Genomic DNA, 16,323 nt, shown 5'->3' on the forward strand with positions numbered 1-16,323 from the left:
TTACGTATAATGACAAAATTGCAAGACTCTGTGGAAGTAAATAGATATATAGCATAAAGAGAGATGATATTTTTATAAGAACTGTCATCGCCGATAATTGAATTAAATCCAATATCTTGAAATTTAATGGCATACACGTGCTTCGCGCTCCTTATCTGCGAAACTACGTGTGCCAAGAAATGTATTGTCGGAATACATAAACTCGATTAATCAAACACTTGTCGATGTTTATATAAGTTTCGACCTCGTTGTGGAGGCTTAAAATTATTTAAGCGCCGTTTGACATCCGGGGAAAACTGAAAAAAAAGAAACTGAAACTAAATAGAAAATTTCCCAACGGGGCTATCAAAACTCGAGCATATCTTTGAGAGGTTAAGAAAACGAATCTCGTTGAATTTTCCTCATCGATAAAAGGTTGATAAACCGACCACTAGATTCGGTGAATGTTTCATACGTAACCGTCAATTTTTCAATTAAATATTCTTGTTTATTTATAAAACGTGGCAAGATGGTTTGGAGGAAAACGCTGATCTCGATGATTCGGGATGCAGAGTAAGAGAAATCGGGGAAGTTATTTGGTAGGATTTGAGCAAGTGGGGATAGATTTGAACTAAGAACACTTGGTGGGGGTAGGTAGCTCGAGGAGCATAAAATGTCGAGGCTTCCTTAGCACGCGACAGTAGCGTTTACAGCTCTTTGCACTTGCTTTCCACAATTTTCTCACTTCCAATCGTTATTTCTGGCTTTAACCTCGATTTTTCTTTAATACGTCATCTGGTACTCAAGGTAAAAAATTTACTCTCACGTTTACACAAATTCTATATATGCATATACTGTACTCTCTGTTGCCTACAAATGAAACAAAATTTGCGCGCCTTTTTTGCAAAGAAATGGTTTGCATTGGAATTCATAGAATTGGGGACTATTATAAACGAGGCATTTATTCTTCTTCTTTTGACTATTTTCCGCTGTTTTGGCGATTTACCAGTGATTGTTAAATGTGTCTGCAGCTATTCAAGTTCTATTTTTATGTGAATAGACGCAGCATTTCAAACCTGCCTCCTCTGATTCCCAAGCGAGATTCTAGCGACATCTCGAGTGTTTTGCTGGAACAGTGATAGCCTCACCAGTCTCCAGCCCGTTCCATTCCTTCCTTCCTCGCCAGTCAGCCAGTGTTTCCCATACTGCATTCCAGGTTCAACATTCCTACGTGCGGTGGTTGTGCGCTATATAGAATTATGAGCCACGTGGGTTGACTGCTGACTGAGATGAACCAAAACTGACATGACGTTTACACCTACCGAAAAATGTACACACTATCGACGCCAACAGCGATACTTCTCGCGATAATTTTACCAACTGTTTTAACATGGGACAATTGCTCCCTCTCTTACTGTTCTACCTCCATTTTTGATTGCAATATTTGTCTGCCGAAGAAAATGCCTGGACAGCTGCAGGAATACAAGGGAAAACGTGCTACATTCGGCATGGGCTGCTTCTGGGCCGGTGATTCATTATTTGGAGTTCAGCCTGGTGTCATTAGGACCTGTGTAGGTTATGCTGGCGGTGAAAAAGAATTTCCCATCTACAGAGATCTGTGAGTAACATTTACTATTTTACCTCGACAGAAAAACCTCTTTACTTTTTTTCCTACTCGCTAATCGTTTTAATTATACGAGTAAACGATTATTTATTCAATATTCTTGCACCGTCACTCCTTACATACCTCCTTTCTATTTGTAGCTTCAAATCGCACCCACTTGTTCGCACCACGTTTCGTCACGTTAACCTTTACCTTGAATTTTGTCCATCTCTTTTTTTAGAGGCGATCATACGGAGGTTATTGACATCGAATATGACCCTGAAATAGTTTCTTACGCAACACTCTTGGGTTTATTTTGGAACAATCACGAATACGGTCTTACTACTAAGATAAAGAGACAGGTGAGGAAAATTTTAGAATTCGTTCGAAATTGATAATAACAATCGATGCATTAATTGGAATTTTTATCGAATACTCGAGATAATGATATATCGCTGAGAAACAGCGATTATCTCCCTCTCGCGCCTCTTTATGTAAATTTCCAATAACTAGACATTAAAATATTTTTGAACGATGGCAAGAAATTATATTATGCTTTAATTTTTGCAGTACATGTCTTTGATCTTATATCACGACGAGGAACAGAGATTGCAAGCTGAAAAATCATTGGAGTACGAGCAGCACATCCGTGGAGAGAAATTTGTTACCGAAGTCAGACAATTTAAAAAATTCTATGCCGCTGAAGAGTAAGTATTTTTTTATATTTGTGACGGAAACGATTAATTAAATATTTTGAGCATGATGAGAAAATATATATTGTTGGTATATAAATACCCTAAAAAAAAATTATTTGTAGTTACCATCAAAAATACCGTCTACAGAGCCATCCTTGGTTGCTAGAGGTCAACTGGGTTAACATCGGCAGAAGTTTTAATTTCATCCCGCTAGCAGCCAAGCTAAATGGCTACATAGCAGGGGCTGGCACATTTGAAGAATTCCGAGCGTGACCTACCTTCTCTCGGGCTTACCGAGAAGGCGGCCCAGTACCTACAAAAATATGTTATCGAGAACCAGGGCAACGGTTTATACTGCTAGCGAGCCTATTATCAGAATTCAACCCGTTAATCTATTTTTTTTTTTTTAATTTATGAGACGTAGGCTTCTTTAATGAATTTTCTTCGTTGGAAGAGAAGAATGTGTAGCCTGAATCAGTTCAATGTATTAGAAGATAGCTTTAAAGGAATCATCACATTACTTCATAAAAAAACATGTTAAAAGGCTGTGAAAAATCTGTACAACATTTCAAGAGTGGAAGTTCCGAACGTTCTATGTGCTTTTGGCTACTTCAGGAAAACAAGACTGTATAAATCAAATGGTAACCCAAGGACCTTACCATCCGTAAACAGTGCTATAAACAATTTTTCAATGAATTTAGCAATTTACGCGTTTTTACGGCTATTAGTCCTAACCAATAGAATCAGTTTTACCTTCAGACTGTAGACCAGATCTTTTATATTCAGGCTAAAATGAGCGAATCGCTATTTTGTTGCTGGGTTTCTTCATTTATTTAACAAAGACTATATAAAACATAAATTTTGAAATGATTTTATGAATAATATACGAATTTAGAAATTTGGAACATTAACATGAATATATTGATGAAGAAAAAAGTAGGCTGGAAGTTAAGAGCTAGGTTTACAGACTGAAGAGGCTGAAAAAATGTGTATAAACAAAGGTTAAGAAAAAATAGCAGATTTGAGGAAATTGTGTTACTCGAAAAATTTGGATTCTCTACTCTTCGTTTATTCTGTTGTCATGTTTGTCAATAGGTACTTTGATCCAATTTTCCACTAACAAAACTAAGAGGAAAACGAAACGAGTAAAAGAATTATAGAAAAAATTATCTTTACTCTTTTAAATTTGATCAAAGCTACCGTAATGTGATGCCTTTTAACTGTCTTCATCAGAAAATACATCCGCTGCATACACACTCGATCATGCGCAGGAGATTATATGCAGTATATATTTTTAATACGTAATTTTAATAATACCGCGAGATAAGAAAAACCTTTGAATTCTTAATTACTACAGTAAGACACGTTTGCCTTAAATTTTTATAAATGACATTCGTGACACAATGGAGCACATTTTTAATATGAGCATTTATCTCTTTGTTAGTCGTACGTATTAAATGAAGATCACGCAATACGATTAAATAATTTCATCAACTCATTCTGTTACAAGAAATATAATAAATTTATTTATATTAAATTTATATTTTTATTATACTGAGATTATTACATGACTCAAAGAATGTTAATAAATAATTCATTTTCACGGAAATTTATTGTGCGTGAACTTTTATTGCAGAGTGATTATTATAAAAAGAAGAACCGCAAATTCATTGACGGTCGGTATCTTAAGGAATTTTCTTTTTAGTTCTACAAACTCCAACAGATGGCGCTAACATTCACTACAATTTTCCGCCTCATCTGTAAAAGAGCAAATCATTAGTGACAACATAAGGATGAGCATATAAGAGCATAATCAATTACTTTTCTCTTATCTCGGAAAAATGTATAAATAAGAAACACGTGGAATTTATATATATATTTGCACGGAAAAAATTGACCGCTGATTTTGCATTGAAAATAGATACTATTTATACCGTTTGCAGTAAAGTGCTCTTGGCAAGGAAAATGATCATAAGTAGGCCAATTTTTGTTGTACTTTATATTGTTATTAATTTAAAGGACACCAGTGTAATATTCTATTCTTGTAGCATAAAAGTTGTGCAAAATGTTTTTGATTTATTACTACGAAACATTTTGTATTTCGGTAAAACATCTTTTCCAATAAAATTTTATTTAAATAGCATTTTTTATTGATTATGTAAAAGTGCATATTTAAAGAAGCTGCCCAACGTTATAATTAAATTGCAGATAGGATGTCGATACGTGCGAAGTCCGCCGTTTAATCTTAAATCATATATTAATGAATTTGCAAGCTTTCATGTCAGAATTTACATAACGACCATAAACACCTTCCTACTGAATCGATAATTTCGTAATAATCTGAGGCGCCAAGAAGTTGACAAGTTGGGTAAATGAAAACCACTGACTAGCGACTACACAGCACATTGTTGTCACTGGGTACACGTGAACTTAACAGTTCGCTCTATCCTTCCTCTTCTTAGGCTCTTCTCACTCTAAATATAAACTTCCACACGACTCGATTTTTATTTTTTTTTCGTTTCGTTCTCCCTCTAGAAAAACCCCTTACGTATAGTTAAGTTTTCCTCAACCATTATCATGTTTTTCTAAACCAGTATTTCTTTCAGCATACAAATAATTCATTTGACGAATTAGCAGAACGATTAAGCACATTTGTATAGTGTGATCAAACGTATGATTCTTCAAATATTGCTGTCGGGATAGCCGATGTTTTTCTGGTCGACGAATCACGCGTGATCTAAAATTAAAATCTACTTCTCTGAGTATTGCAGTGTACATAGGACTAATAAAACAGATATGTTAGTACGTACGATAAAATCGAGTAATTAGCATAGAGCCAAGGAAAAGATTGGATGTATCGTAAATGCTAAATCAAAAAATCGTCATCGCGTAATATCTTCGACCGGACGTATTAATACGAATTGCAATTGACGCCCTGTCAATTGACACTGACTCTAAACAAATCAATTAGAATCAATGCGGAAAAACTCATGAAATCAATATGCTTGGTGTACCTTAATTCAGTACGCAGACGGCGTGAACCATCACTGTAAAATAAATTAAATTAGACTAACGGATAAAATATTACCTAGTTCAGCTCTTGGTCTTAAAACTAAAGGATCTCGTAAGGCAGGATTAAATGAACATAACAACGCTTAGTTTAGTGCAAGAAGTACAAAATTTATTTAATGCCGGCAAATGTCTCAAGTATCTCAGTTTGGTTATGTTTACGTCAGGCGGGTGAACGTAAATGCTACAAGAATGGCAGTTTCTTTGACGGGAATCTACTGACGGCGTACATCTAGCATTCCCGTGACATTAGTCACGCTTGTTTCTATTAATTTCACATGCTAATGAAGGTGTACATCGCTCGGTAGATCCAACATCCAATGGAGGATTTTGCGATACTTACTTCAGTCGTAAAAGAAATCTGCAATAGCGTTGCGGTCGTAATACTCGCGGCATTGAAAGATTCATCCATTGTTCTACGGTCGAGTGAATTACTGACTCAAGAAGCACGACTATCGGAGACTTGCGTAATGATAACATCATGGAGACTCGGTCAACGAAACGTCACAACGAATGAAATACATCGACATTTGACGAGGCGATAGGGTAGACGTACTTCCCGATAAAGCTGCATCGCGCCGCATCCATTGGCCCGCCATATTGTTTTAGGACTGAAGCGGAAGTTCCTGACACTCGTGGCGCCACCGAGAACGGAAGGCCCTAAGCCTGCTCCGTCCTTGTTGGATTCTTCTGGCTTTCTTTCAGTTTTAATTACTTAATAATAATAGGAGGTTTTGATTGAACGATTGTACATATTCGATTACATTATGTGTTATTGATCTACACTTGCCAACTGTTAAGTAAATCTCAATATCTTATCTACCGATAAGATCGTCGTAAGAAGAACAAAATTTTTTATTGAGAATTAACCTACGCATTTTCTTGATGCTCGCGTGCACACATTAATATATTACTTAGATTTTTAAAGCTCGTTAACCCCTTTCCAATCCAATGTCGAGTGTCAACTCGACACTGAGGAATAAAAACAAAAACAGCCTTGGAGAGACTTGGAGTGGAAAGGGTTAAGTGTTTATCTACACGCTTCTTGGACATGCAACAGGATTGGAATGGAATGCTAAAGAAAAAATTAGATTAGTGACGTCAGACAGAATTTAAATAACCGATTAAACCGTGCCAGAGTCTGGGCCTTACTGTGTACCAATGGATATTCAATACTTTTCACCTGCGTTTGTTTCTAAAACCGCTGTTCCTTCCTGGTCGAACGTTTAAAACAAATATCAAATTTTCGATTCGTAGTCAATAACGCCTCTCATCAATCTTATCACTGGTATCTTTTCCTCAGAATGACGACTTTTTTATTTTTACTTTTTACTTCGTACGAATTTGGTTAATATTCTGGTTCAACGAAGTAAGAGTTACCTACTTGTTATGAGTCATCCATTCGTTTACATCAAACGTTGATATGGTCACTCAGTCATCAAATCAATTGTTATTCTTATTTTATATAATCTCCATTATAATTTCCTGCAACACATTCTTCCTGTGGTGGGGGTAACAAAGAGGTTTTCGGAGTATTAATACAATGCTATCTAACACATGGAATAAGCAAATAATTAAATTAGTATGTTTGTCACTTTTCAATGAACGATTTTTCCATTAATAAACAACTTCATACTTATCATGTGTTCGTAAGAAGTGACGTGTATTAAAAGTTGAATTACAATCGGTAAAAATATAATCAATGACGTGGATTTTCATAATAATAATTACATTGTTCTCGCAAATAGCTTATTGTTTTTTGGCATTGGTAAAGTGTGAATGACGGAGTCACCGCTGAAATAGATTCACTGTATATTTCCAGCTATATATATATATATATATATACGATAATTCTTGTAAAATAATCATTTTGAACAGTTCTTTCAGTTCAACCATTTCTCACGAACAACAAACTTATTGATTATGTTATTTCGGTGCGAAGTTCGATCTGAAAGTAATCAGTTGATTTTTTGTACGCGGGTAAATTATGGAAAAACTCTATATGAGAAATTTATTACTTATAATTGTACAACAGATTCCTTGGCAAAATCTCGTCTCAGCGGGGATCTGGCAGGCCATGGGACTTAAAAGAGAGAAAAGAAGAATAAAGGAAGCATCGGTTATATTTATTTTCGTATACACACACGACTTGAACTTGTTACGTTACTTCTGTCGACCTCTGTGAATTTCGTTCATACCCGTAAACACAAAAGATTATTTTTCAGCACATGTTGACAAAATGTTCGTTGGGCGAATATTGAAAACAGAAATATTGATCGTGGAAAGTATTACACGCGTTTTACGTGTAGAATATAGTCGATATTTGAAGGATCGACGGTTCTGTACGAGGAAAGCGTCGATAGGTTAGGTCATTTCGGTCGTACATTCTGCATTTTTTACGGTGTCGACCTCTACGATCATACCGAAAGTGCGGAAAGCACGGTTAGTACGACAAAACGAATGGTGATCAATATCTGAGCTGTTTAGCGTGAATCATTGCGCCGTCGGTAATTACATGTATGGAAGCGAAGGCCAGGGCCGTGCGCCATGGATTCCCGGCTTGGCTTAGCTCTCGGTGCACGTGTACTCACCACCATCTTTTTTCCCATTCCACGCATTCTTCCTTGAGACAGGTGGAAGGCATGAAATTACCATGATTCGACTTCCCTTCGCTTTACTCGGCTCAGTCGTTTTACAAATGATGACAGTTATGCAAAGGTTGCTCTGCTCTAGACCGATGCTGTGTTTTCTTCACGCAATTTTGGAAAGTCTCCAGCTAGCCTCGACTCTTATTATATTATTACTCACGCTTGCAATGGTCTTTTCCAAAACAAAATCATCACACTGCAATCAGTTGTAGGTGTACAAACTCCCGCGGATTTACAAATCTTACCGTAAAGCATAAGAATTCACAATTGAACGACGAAAGCTCTGGTTGGATCGATTATGAATGCTACTGAACATTAACAGGAAAGAGTGGAGGGTAAAGAAATGGATAGATTAAAGAAAATGTGGTTGGTAAGCGTGTAGTAATATATACAATGGTGTTTATGGGTTACTTTTGTGACAAGGGGGCTTACCGAAGGAAGTAGAGACACGGAACATCAGGTTACACTCACATTTACAAAAGTACGTGTATAGGTCATATACCAATACAAGCAAATAACACAAGAGAGCACCAGAAGCCCAGAAGGGACGAAACTGGAAAGAGAACGATCGCAGAGCCACGGAGGAGGAGCACGTGGTGTTGGGGGGCCGATATATGTATAGTGGAAGCTGACGCGGGGTGGGGGATCCCCCAAGAGGAAGGAAAAGGTATAAATACGAGTAGAGCACGTTGCGAGCGACTCACTCGTCTCACTCGCCTCGCACACGTTCCACTTCCACGAGAGCGTCTCTCCTCTACAGTTTCTCTTTTTCTCTCCGTTGACTCGTCGCTGATTGGCTGGCTGCCTCGTTCCATGCTGCTCGGGTCGTACGGGTGCACGTGCACTCAACGCACCAACGCCAACCGCTAATAAACCAGTACGACTGTACTCGGGCAACACTCGACTCATGTGGCCCCAGCCACGACCGTCCAGGTGTCCAACTCCAGCTTTTGGCCAAATCGCCTACACCCTTCGTCGTTTCACCGCAAGAAAGGAAACTACCGTCCTATCTACTTTTCAATTTTAATCCACGATCATTCTCCAGCCATAGGAACATCTACTATATTGAATCGAGTGCTTCGTGTGTTCAAGTTTGTGCGCCGGTTGTAAATTATTCGAGAAAAGTTGCAGATTTATCAGTGAAAGGAATGAAAAAAGGTCAAAGGCCCAGTGGAATACGGGACTTTGCTATCGGGGGAAAACTTATTTTGGAATCGACCAGAATTCCTGCGCTAGGAGCAGCTTCAACAGGCCTAACTGAAAGGGAGTCCCCGGAAGGATAACATGGGGATCGTTTCATCTACGCTTATCTCACTCACTCTCCAGATCGTTTGGAACTGTCAGAGGCTTCTGGATCCACACTATGGGTAAGTCACGAAAAAAATTACCCTCGTCTATTTTAGGCATACCGTTTTCTCCCTCGTTCGCATCGCCAATGACAAACGATCAGTTTAACGGAAGCGCAGAATAATGTTACACACATGGCTATAAAATTCTAGTGATTCACCCTAATTTTTAAACCGTCTCGTGCTTTTTCTAACCATATCTATTAACTCTTTTGCATATTCTTCTTTCTTTGGAACGGTAGTTTCTGAGGGAATGGACGAGACCTCTAATATCCCGGTATTTCAAAAGTATTAATTCGTAGATATGAATCGGTAATATTTCAGAGGTTAGTTCGACACAAATTAGGGATGCTAGTGACAGATTAATGGGAAAATGGGAGGAATTCGTATCTTAGCACCCGAATAATCAAGCAACACAGTATTCGGGTAGGGATACAAAGTAAAACTAACCTAACCTGAACTAAACTAAACTACCTACCGCCCCGTTCGCGTCCTACGCTAATACTTCGCCATAAGAAATTCCTCGCACTCCACCATACTGAATTATTGAGCGCGTCAATAAAGTGAAAACCAGACTTTTCCCGGAATTCCGTAATAACGCCAGAGGCACTCTTTTATAAATAAGCTTCTTTCTTGCGCTTATTACCGTCATTATGCGTTAATTGCCGCACCGAGATTACTGTTTCTCCATTCTAAGCAAGAGAGGGAGACAGTTATTTTTCTTTTTATTATGTTTTAACGAATCATCGGAAAATATTATAAAGGAAAACAATCAGCAGCTGATTTGGCGCGTGAATCTAGCACGAATTTAACGCATTTCACTTAATCATAAAATAGAGCGTTTCTTGACGGAACAAAATTGTCGCTTTTACGCCAAATCTGTCCTGAGACCGATGGAAAATATTAAAGCACGATCGATAGCTGGTTTCACGCGTACACCGAGTGAATGCTCAGCGCACGCGAAATTCCTCTTTGGAAGGGACCTTGCTTTACCAACCACGCGATAGATTGTATAACTCAGTGGTTCTCAATTATTCTATTCTTCCATCTTACCATCTCAATTTTGAGTATTTTTCCCATAGCTGCACGATAAGCCTTTCAAAATAAACTTTTATAACACACTGAAACAGTTTCCTTTCAAAACCAAATACCCCTTCTTTTTGAACCATCTCGAATTCAGCTTGACGTACAAAAAACTTGTTTACTACCCGCAATCCCGATTTAAGAGCTTCAATAAAATTCGACACGTCGTTCTTTTTACTGAACTGTTTACACACACAGAAATCTCAAGGAGAGCTCGAACGACGAATAAATATATACAAAGTATATATATATTCGATAAATTTTATTAGGTCGTTAAAAATGGCGTAAATTCTCGGTTAGTGGAGACAGAAGAACTGATACGTCTTCCGACGAATTACACAAACCAGATATATGTATATACGCGCACCTGAGAATATAAAAGGCCACTATTGGCAATCGATACCGAAGTAATCGACGCCTTCGACAACTTTATGCAAGTATTTGGACGAAAACAAATACGAGGGGGAGTGATGCAACCGTCGTAGAGTGGATTGGGGCCGAATTTGGAAATAATTGGCAAACAACAAGGGAGAAATTTCTGAGAAAAACGTAATTTAGAATCGAACGCAGGCATTTCAATGGGTTTGAATCAAGTTTGAATAAGGAGGAGGAAGAGGATGCAACAAGTATGGGCGCGGTATAAGAATTGTATATTAGTATTGGTAGAGGCGACTCGTTGGCGAAACTTTCACTCGGTCTCTCGATGCTTCTCCGCTTTGCTTGGCTGCATAAAAAAAATGCTCACTTTGCAATCCCAGCACGTTGGATTTACGCAAACTTTGCTTGTAAAGGTGGAACGTGTCGTTCGGCCAAAGGAACTTGGTCACTGGCATCCAACCGTTTGTTTACGTCTTCTTCTGCCAATAAGATGCTCTTTATTTTTTTGCTAGCCATCTCGCTTTCTTCCACCATGGTAATATAAACTCCATCTCGAACAAACAAATCACTTTGTCTCGAAATAGATTCACCTTTTGACGAACTGTAATTGCTATCCACTGCATTTCTAACACGTGCAGAATAATTTCAACGATTCCAATAACGGACGCTGAAATATAAATAGTGTTGTTATCAGTCGACTTCCGAGCAATTTACTTAAAAAAAAACATTTCTGAGATTTGTCCGTTTGGCTCTGATTTTCTGCACTCGTTATTGAAAAGTTTATATATAGTTATATAGATTTGTGTACAATAAAAAGTACAGTCACAACGAACATAATTGCTAGTTTAATAATAAAAGACGACGATGAGAACGGAAATCCAATAATCGTGCGCCAACGTAACAATGAAATCATTCCAATATACTGTTTTTCCCCACCCCCATTCTACTCTTAAAATTTTCAAGAAATTATTTTAAGATTCTCGTAAAATCCTTTAAAATTTACGGTATTCGATTTTGAAATTTTTCCAAAAATGCAAATAATGCGTATTGAGATTTTCAACTATTTATAGGTTAATATTATTACGTCATGAGTTAATAATAACGTTTATTACGATAAATTAAAAATTTAATTTAATTTAGAAAGAAATGTTATATTAATATTAGCTCCTGAAACAAGACACTTGCGAATATTCAAGATTAATTGTCTTAACCATAGCCGACTTTGACCGAGTTGCAGCAAATAGCATGAAAACTTATAAAGTGTTTTCATTTCCAACCGCAAGATTCACGGAATGACTAGTAGAATACAGGAAAGTCCGCGTTGATCGTGCACTATAATTGTGCAAATTAACAGTGGTCCGTGTAGTTGGGTTATTTTAAAATTATCGCAAGGCTCTTTAACCCAGTGATCCGTGAATACCCGAGGTCGATGGATTAATGACCTCGCAACTGCTCGAAATAAAAGTCATCCTTCCCACCTAGCGAAAAACTACATCGATTAATCATTCCCACCGAGGAACGTGTTACGCGGTCGAAATTATTTACCCGTATTAAACGGCCATATGTGCATGCATATTCTGCCGCTGATACAACTGTTTTCAATTTAATTAATCTAGTTTATTAGTTTAAATAAGCTGGTTACGGAGGGGGGCCTGGAAATCCATTCACATGGCAGTAAAATTGTGCTTAATGCGATTAAACGGTGTCAAGCAGCTTAAGTTCAGTAATGAATTTTAACAGGTCGGTAATTCGTTGGGAAAGACCGACGAATTCTTGCATGGGGTGCACCAAACGATAAATTCCAACTTAACCTCTACGACAGAAAGGTATTCTTTTAATTGCCGACGACTTTCGTTCGTCTCGATGAAACGTTTCTCGACGCTATAAATAATCCTGACACTTAATTACACAAATCGACTTGGATCGGCTCGTGTAATAACGATAGAGAACCGATAAGAAAGATGAGATTTAATTAGATAAAAATTGGGTTAATGGAGAAAAACCGGAGAGAGAAGATAGAGAAGCTTCTTCGCGATAAACTAATTGCATAGGGGAGGGTAAAGAAGGTTAGGAATTAGTCGAGTGTATGGTCGTGAGTTTATATTAAAACACTCGGAATATTCGGTTTGGCGTTGATTACGATCAGAAGCGTGAAACGTGATGTCGACTATGACTGCATCGACTGCCCTCTGTCGCAATTACGCGCAGTTATGCGTTGGCAGTTGGCACGTGCGCGAGCGTCCATTAATATAGACACCGCGTGCACACCAACACAATTATAGCGAAGTGTCAATGTATAACTGTATACGTATAAATAAATTACACTCAAAAACTGCGAAAATTGACCGATAGTTTGCGCTGATAGTATGCATATACACCAATATACATTCTTATCTCACTGTCATTGTGTTGGTGTGCACGGCCTGAATAATTGTTCAGCGATATATGTATACCGCTGCTGTGGAAATCGGTCAGTAACGTTGTATAATCTGGTTTCCCCACACATTTTTCACATTATTATAGTACTCATAGTTTTGACTGTATTAAAAGCCTAACATAATGAACATTTCACGTTGTGCTTTTCAGATGCGTGGAAAAAGCAACGTGTGAATTGTCGCCGCCTCCGAAAGTAACGGAAAACACGAAGGATGCGGTTATAACGGGCAGCGGTGGTAGTAGATCCGCTGGCTTGCCGATTGGGAGTGGCTCGGAAAACAACAACTCACTACACCAGGAAAACCGAAATCGACGCGCACGCCAGTTAAGGTACCGGAATCGGCCGTCCAGCTTCGACGCAGCGCTGATTGTCAACGGGAGAACGAAGAACCATCCAAATGTAGCTGTAAACGCGCCAAGAATGCTCAACTCTGTATCCCATCCTCCTCATGGTCAACCAGCGCGATTTTGGGACGTAACCTCGTCATCCGGATGCTCCTCTGATTCGGCTTCTGGTAAGTTGATGTAAATCTTTCAACTTTTATAGATTTTATAATTATTTGAAAGATAGCTCGTTCACCTCTCGTTTCTTTTCTCTTTCAGACTCTGACTCCGAATCGGAGCTGAGAATGGAGAAGCCGGAGGATGTCGTGGCGAGGAGGGAGTGCGGGATGTCGGCAGCCGAAGAAGCCGCCTTCAGACTGACCGTGGGTAGAGGTCACTTCAGTAGATCGAAGAAGGACAAGTTTCTGAATCATCTGAGACTGGAAAAGAGACTTAATGATCTTAACAAGGAATTCTTCGAGGTTGCCTACAGAGCCCAGAGACACACGCTTCCCAGGTGCAATCCGGGCAGCCTCCACCGATTCTAATTTATTTCCGTTTTCCGTTCCAATTCTCCAATGACAAGCTATTGTCGATGATTGGCTCGATGATGCTCTTCCGAATCGATTCAGCCGACCTGAGACCTCTTCCGGTCTTCAATTGCCTAAAGACTCGTCTTTTTATTAAGCTGATGCCTCGAGTGCCAACTGACATTAAACGACCACTTTTAGGCGTCAACTTAATCTCCTTCGATATTCCTGAAGCCTTTACGTGATAGTTTTCAAACGATGCAGGAGTCATACCACATATCATTTTTATTCCTTTCCTAATTTCTTTTTTTTCTTTTCGTTGCTTCTTCCGCAGTTTTTATTTTTTCTGTTTTTTTTTTTTTTTTTTTTTTGTAAATAATACCAAGCCAAGCTCTTCGTGGTACTACCCCTGCATAATAATAAGAATGTAACGAAAGACTGACAACTTTCTCTGACGGTCCACCAGAGATACGAATATTCTGACAATCTTAAATTGTGCGATTTGAGACTCTAGCAAACGTGCACTAGTCTGACAATGTACATAAATATGGCTGACTTGACCAGTTATCGTAAACAGCCACCGATGTAAACGTGGCTGTAATGAAATCCTTCTTTACATTTACTATTCATAAGAGGAGATTACCATTCTTCTTTCTGTCAAATAACACGCATGTGTTCAATCCGCTCTAACATTTTTAACTTATTTTTATCATAGCACATTTCACATAATAAGATTTCAAAATCGTTATCTAGTTTTCCATCTGCAGCCACCGAGATAACTAAATATATCTATCGTAGTTAAAGATGCTACTTGCAGATTCCGTCCGTCGGTATAACATGAATCTTACTGTCGGTAATCTAAAAGCTTCAGAAAAAATGTACGAAATAATTTCGCAATTTATTTATAAGAAGAGAGGATATTAAAGTTTTTTATTCACTGTGTCATATTGTTATCTAATAAAATTCATACTAATGATTTCATATGCTTGAAGCTTTATAAATGATGAATTAATAATAAATTGTATAGATTGCTTATTTGATACTCATAGTAAAATTGGTCTATGATTATCGATAGAAAGAAGAAATTAATTGTAAATATTTAAGAGTATATATAAATATCTTATGCATCTTTCGTATGCATTACACATATTTTTGTAATTTGGACTTTTGACAGATGCAATGTTCTGTAAAGATTTTTAAATAAAAAAATGCACTATATTAATTTAATGTTTTTTTTTTTTTACATAAAATCATTCTGATGAATATACTTTTGTTACTTTATAGCATATGGACTTTTAGTCTATCAGTAACATTCTGTTTTATCGGCTGTGTAACAATTCTATTTCCACTTCAAGGAATTTTCGCTAGAGGCGCGGAGCTATGAATTTTTTGACGTTCAAAACAGGTTAGGCATCAGCTCGGCCATCGGCTTTTGAATAAAATGAATAAAACCTAATCTGGTTATGAACAAAGAGAAAAATGTGACTAAACATTCTCGGCAAACGGTGGGGTTTACGCGAGCTAGCAGTGTTGTTTCAATTCGAATCGGTTACATCATGGCAAAGATGGATCGCACAGTGTTTTGGGTTAAATCGCTCTTACTGTTACTTTTTATAAACAATTGTTATGGTTTAAAAAATGATTCTTCGCCTATTCCAGTTGTGGTCTGGCATGGTTTAGGTAAGTTATAGGATCTCTATAAATTAATTACAATTTTGATTTAAAAAGAGCTATTGAATAATGTTTTCATTAACTTTCATAGGTGACAGTTGCTGCTTCTCATTTAGCATGGGAAGAATAAAGGAGCTAATTGAGCAACAATTACCTGGTGTCTATACAAAAATTCATCAGAATTGGAAATAATGAAATTGAAGATATGAAAAATAGCTACTTTTATAATGTCAATAAAACAAATTGATATGGTCTGCAATCAACTAGCCTTGGATGATTCTCTAAAATATGGATATAATGCAATTGGATTTTCGCAAGGATCACAGTTCTTGTTAGTACAAAATAAATATATATTTTTTTGTTTTGATTTTGTAAACACTAATTATATTGTAATTTTAGGAGAGCTATTGCACAACGCTGTCCAGTTCCACAAATGCTTAATTTAATTTCATTGGGTGGGCAGCACCAGGGAATCTATGGAACAGGAAAATGTGTTAACCATGAACATTCCATGTGTGACTATGTCCGTAGAATTCTGACTTTTGGAGCTAATCTAAGAGC

At 37.6% G+C, this 16,323-nt stretch overlaps 2 protein-coding genes and 1 pseudogene across 2 annotated transcripts; all 3 read left to right on the forward strand.

Annotated features, from left to right (window-relative positions):
- Positions 1 to 684: 684 nt before the first annotated feature.
- LOC136785068 (peptide methionine sulfoxide reductase-like) lies at positions 685 to 3,886 on the forward strand. The gene is given in 6 exon segments (XM_066746086.1): positions 685 to 786; positions 1,437 to 1,597; positions 1,824 to 1,944; positions 2,153 to 2,289; positions 2,400 to 2,541; positions 2,543 to 3,886. Coding segments are annotated over 5 exon segments (654 nt in total). The 5' UTR covers positions 685 to 786; positions 1,437 to 1,439; the 3' UTR covers positions 2,639 to 3,886.
- A 4,814-nt stretch (positions 3,887 to 8,700) lies between these two features.
- LOC136785067 (uncharacterized) lies at positions 8,701 to 15,174 on the forward strand. The gene is made up of 3 exons (XM_066746085.1): positions 8,701 to 9,361; positions 13,388 to 13,752; positions 13,841 to 15,174. The coding sequence occupies exons 1-3, from the start codon at positions 9,279 to 9,281 to the stop codon at positions 14,107 to 14,109; spliced, it is 717 nt and encodes a 238-aa protein (XP_066602182.1). The 5' UTR covers positions 8,701 to 9,278; the 3' UTR covers positions 14,110 to 15,174.
- Positions 15,175 to 15,550: 376 nt separating this feature from the next.
- On the forward strand, positions 15,551 to 16,318 carry LOC136785053 (palmitoyl-protein thioesterase 1-like; annotated as a pseudogene).
- The last annotated feature ends 5 nt before the right edge of the window (positions 16,319 to 16,323 follow it).

This window comes from Prorops nasuta, unplaced genomic scaffold (genome assembly GCF_024137725.1).
Source record: "Prorops nasuta isolate Cenicafe-Biocafe unplaced genomic scaffold, Cenicafe_Pnas_1.2 PNAS00144, whole genome shotgun sequence".
In the NCBI taxonomy this organism is placed as follows: Eukaryota; Metazoa; Arthropoda; class Insecta; order Hymenoptera; family Bethylidae; genus Prorops; species Prorops nasuta.

Excerpts from the sequence above, each read along its gene's own strand:
- LOC136785067 (XM_066746085.1), top strand. The coding sequence starts at position 9,279 with ATGGGGATCGTTTCATCTACGCTTATCTCACTCACTCTCCAGATCGTT. Across the intron at positions 9,362-13,387 it reads CTTCTGGATCCACACTATGG|ATGCGTGGAAAAAGCAACGT; the intron begins GTAAGTCACGAA and ends TGTGCTTTTCAG. Across the intron at positions 13,753-13,840 it reads CTCCTCTGATTCGGCTTCTG|ACTCTGACTCCGAATCGGAG; the intron begins GTAAGTTGATGT and ends TTTCTCTTTCAG.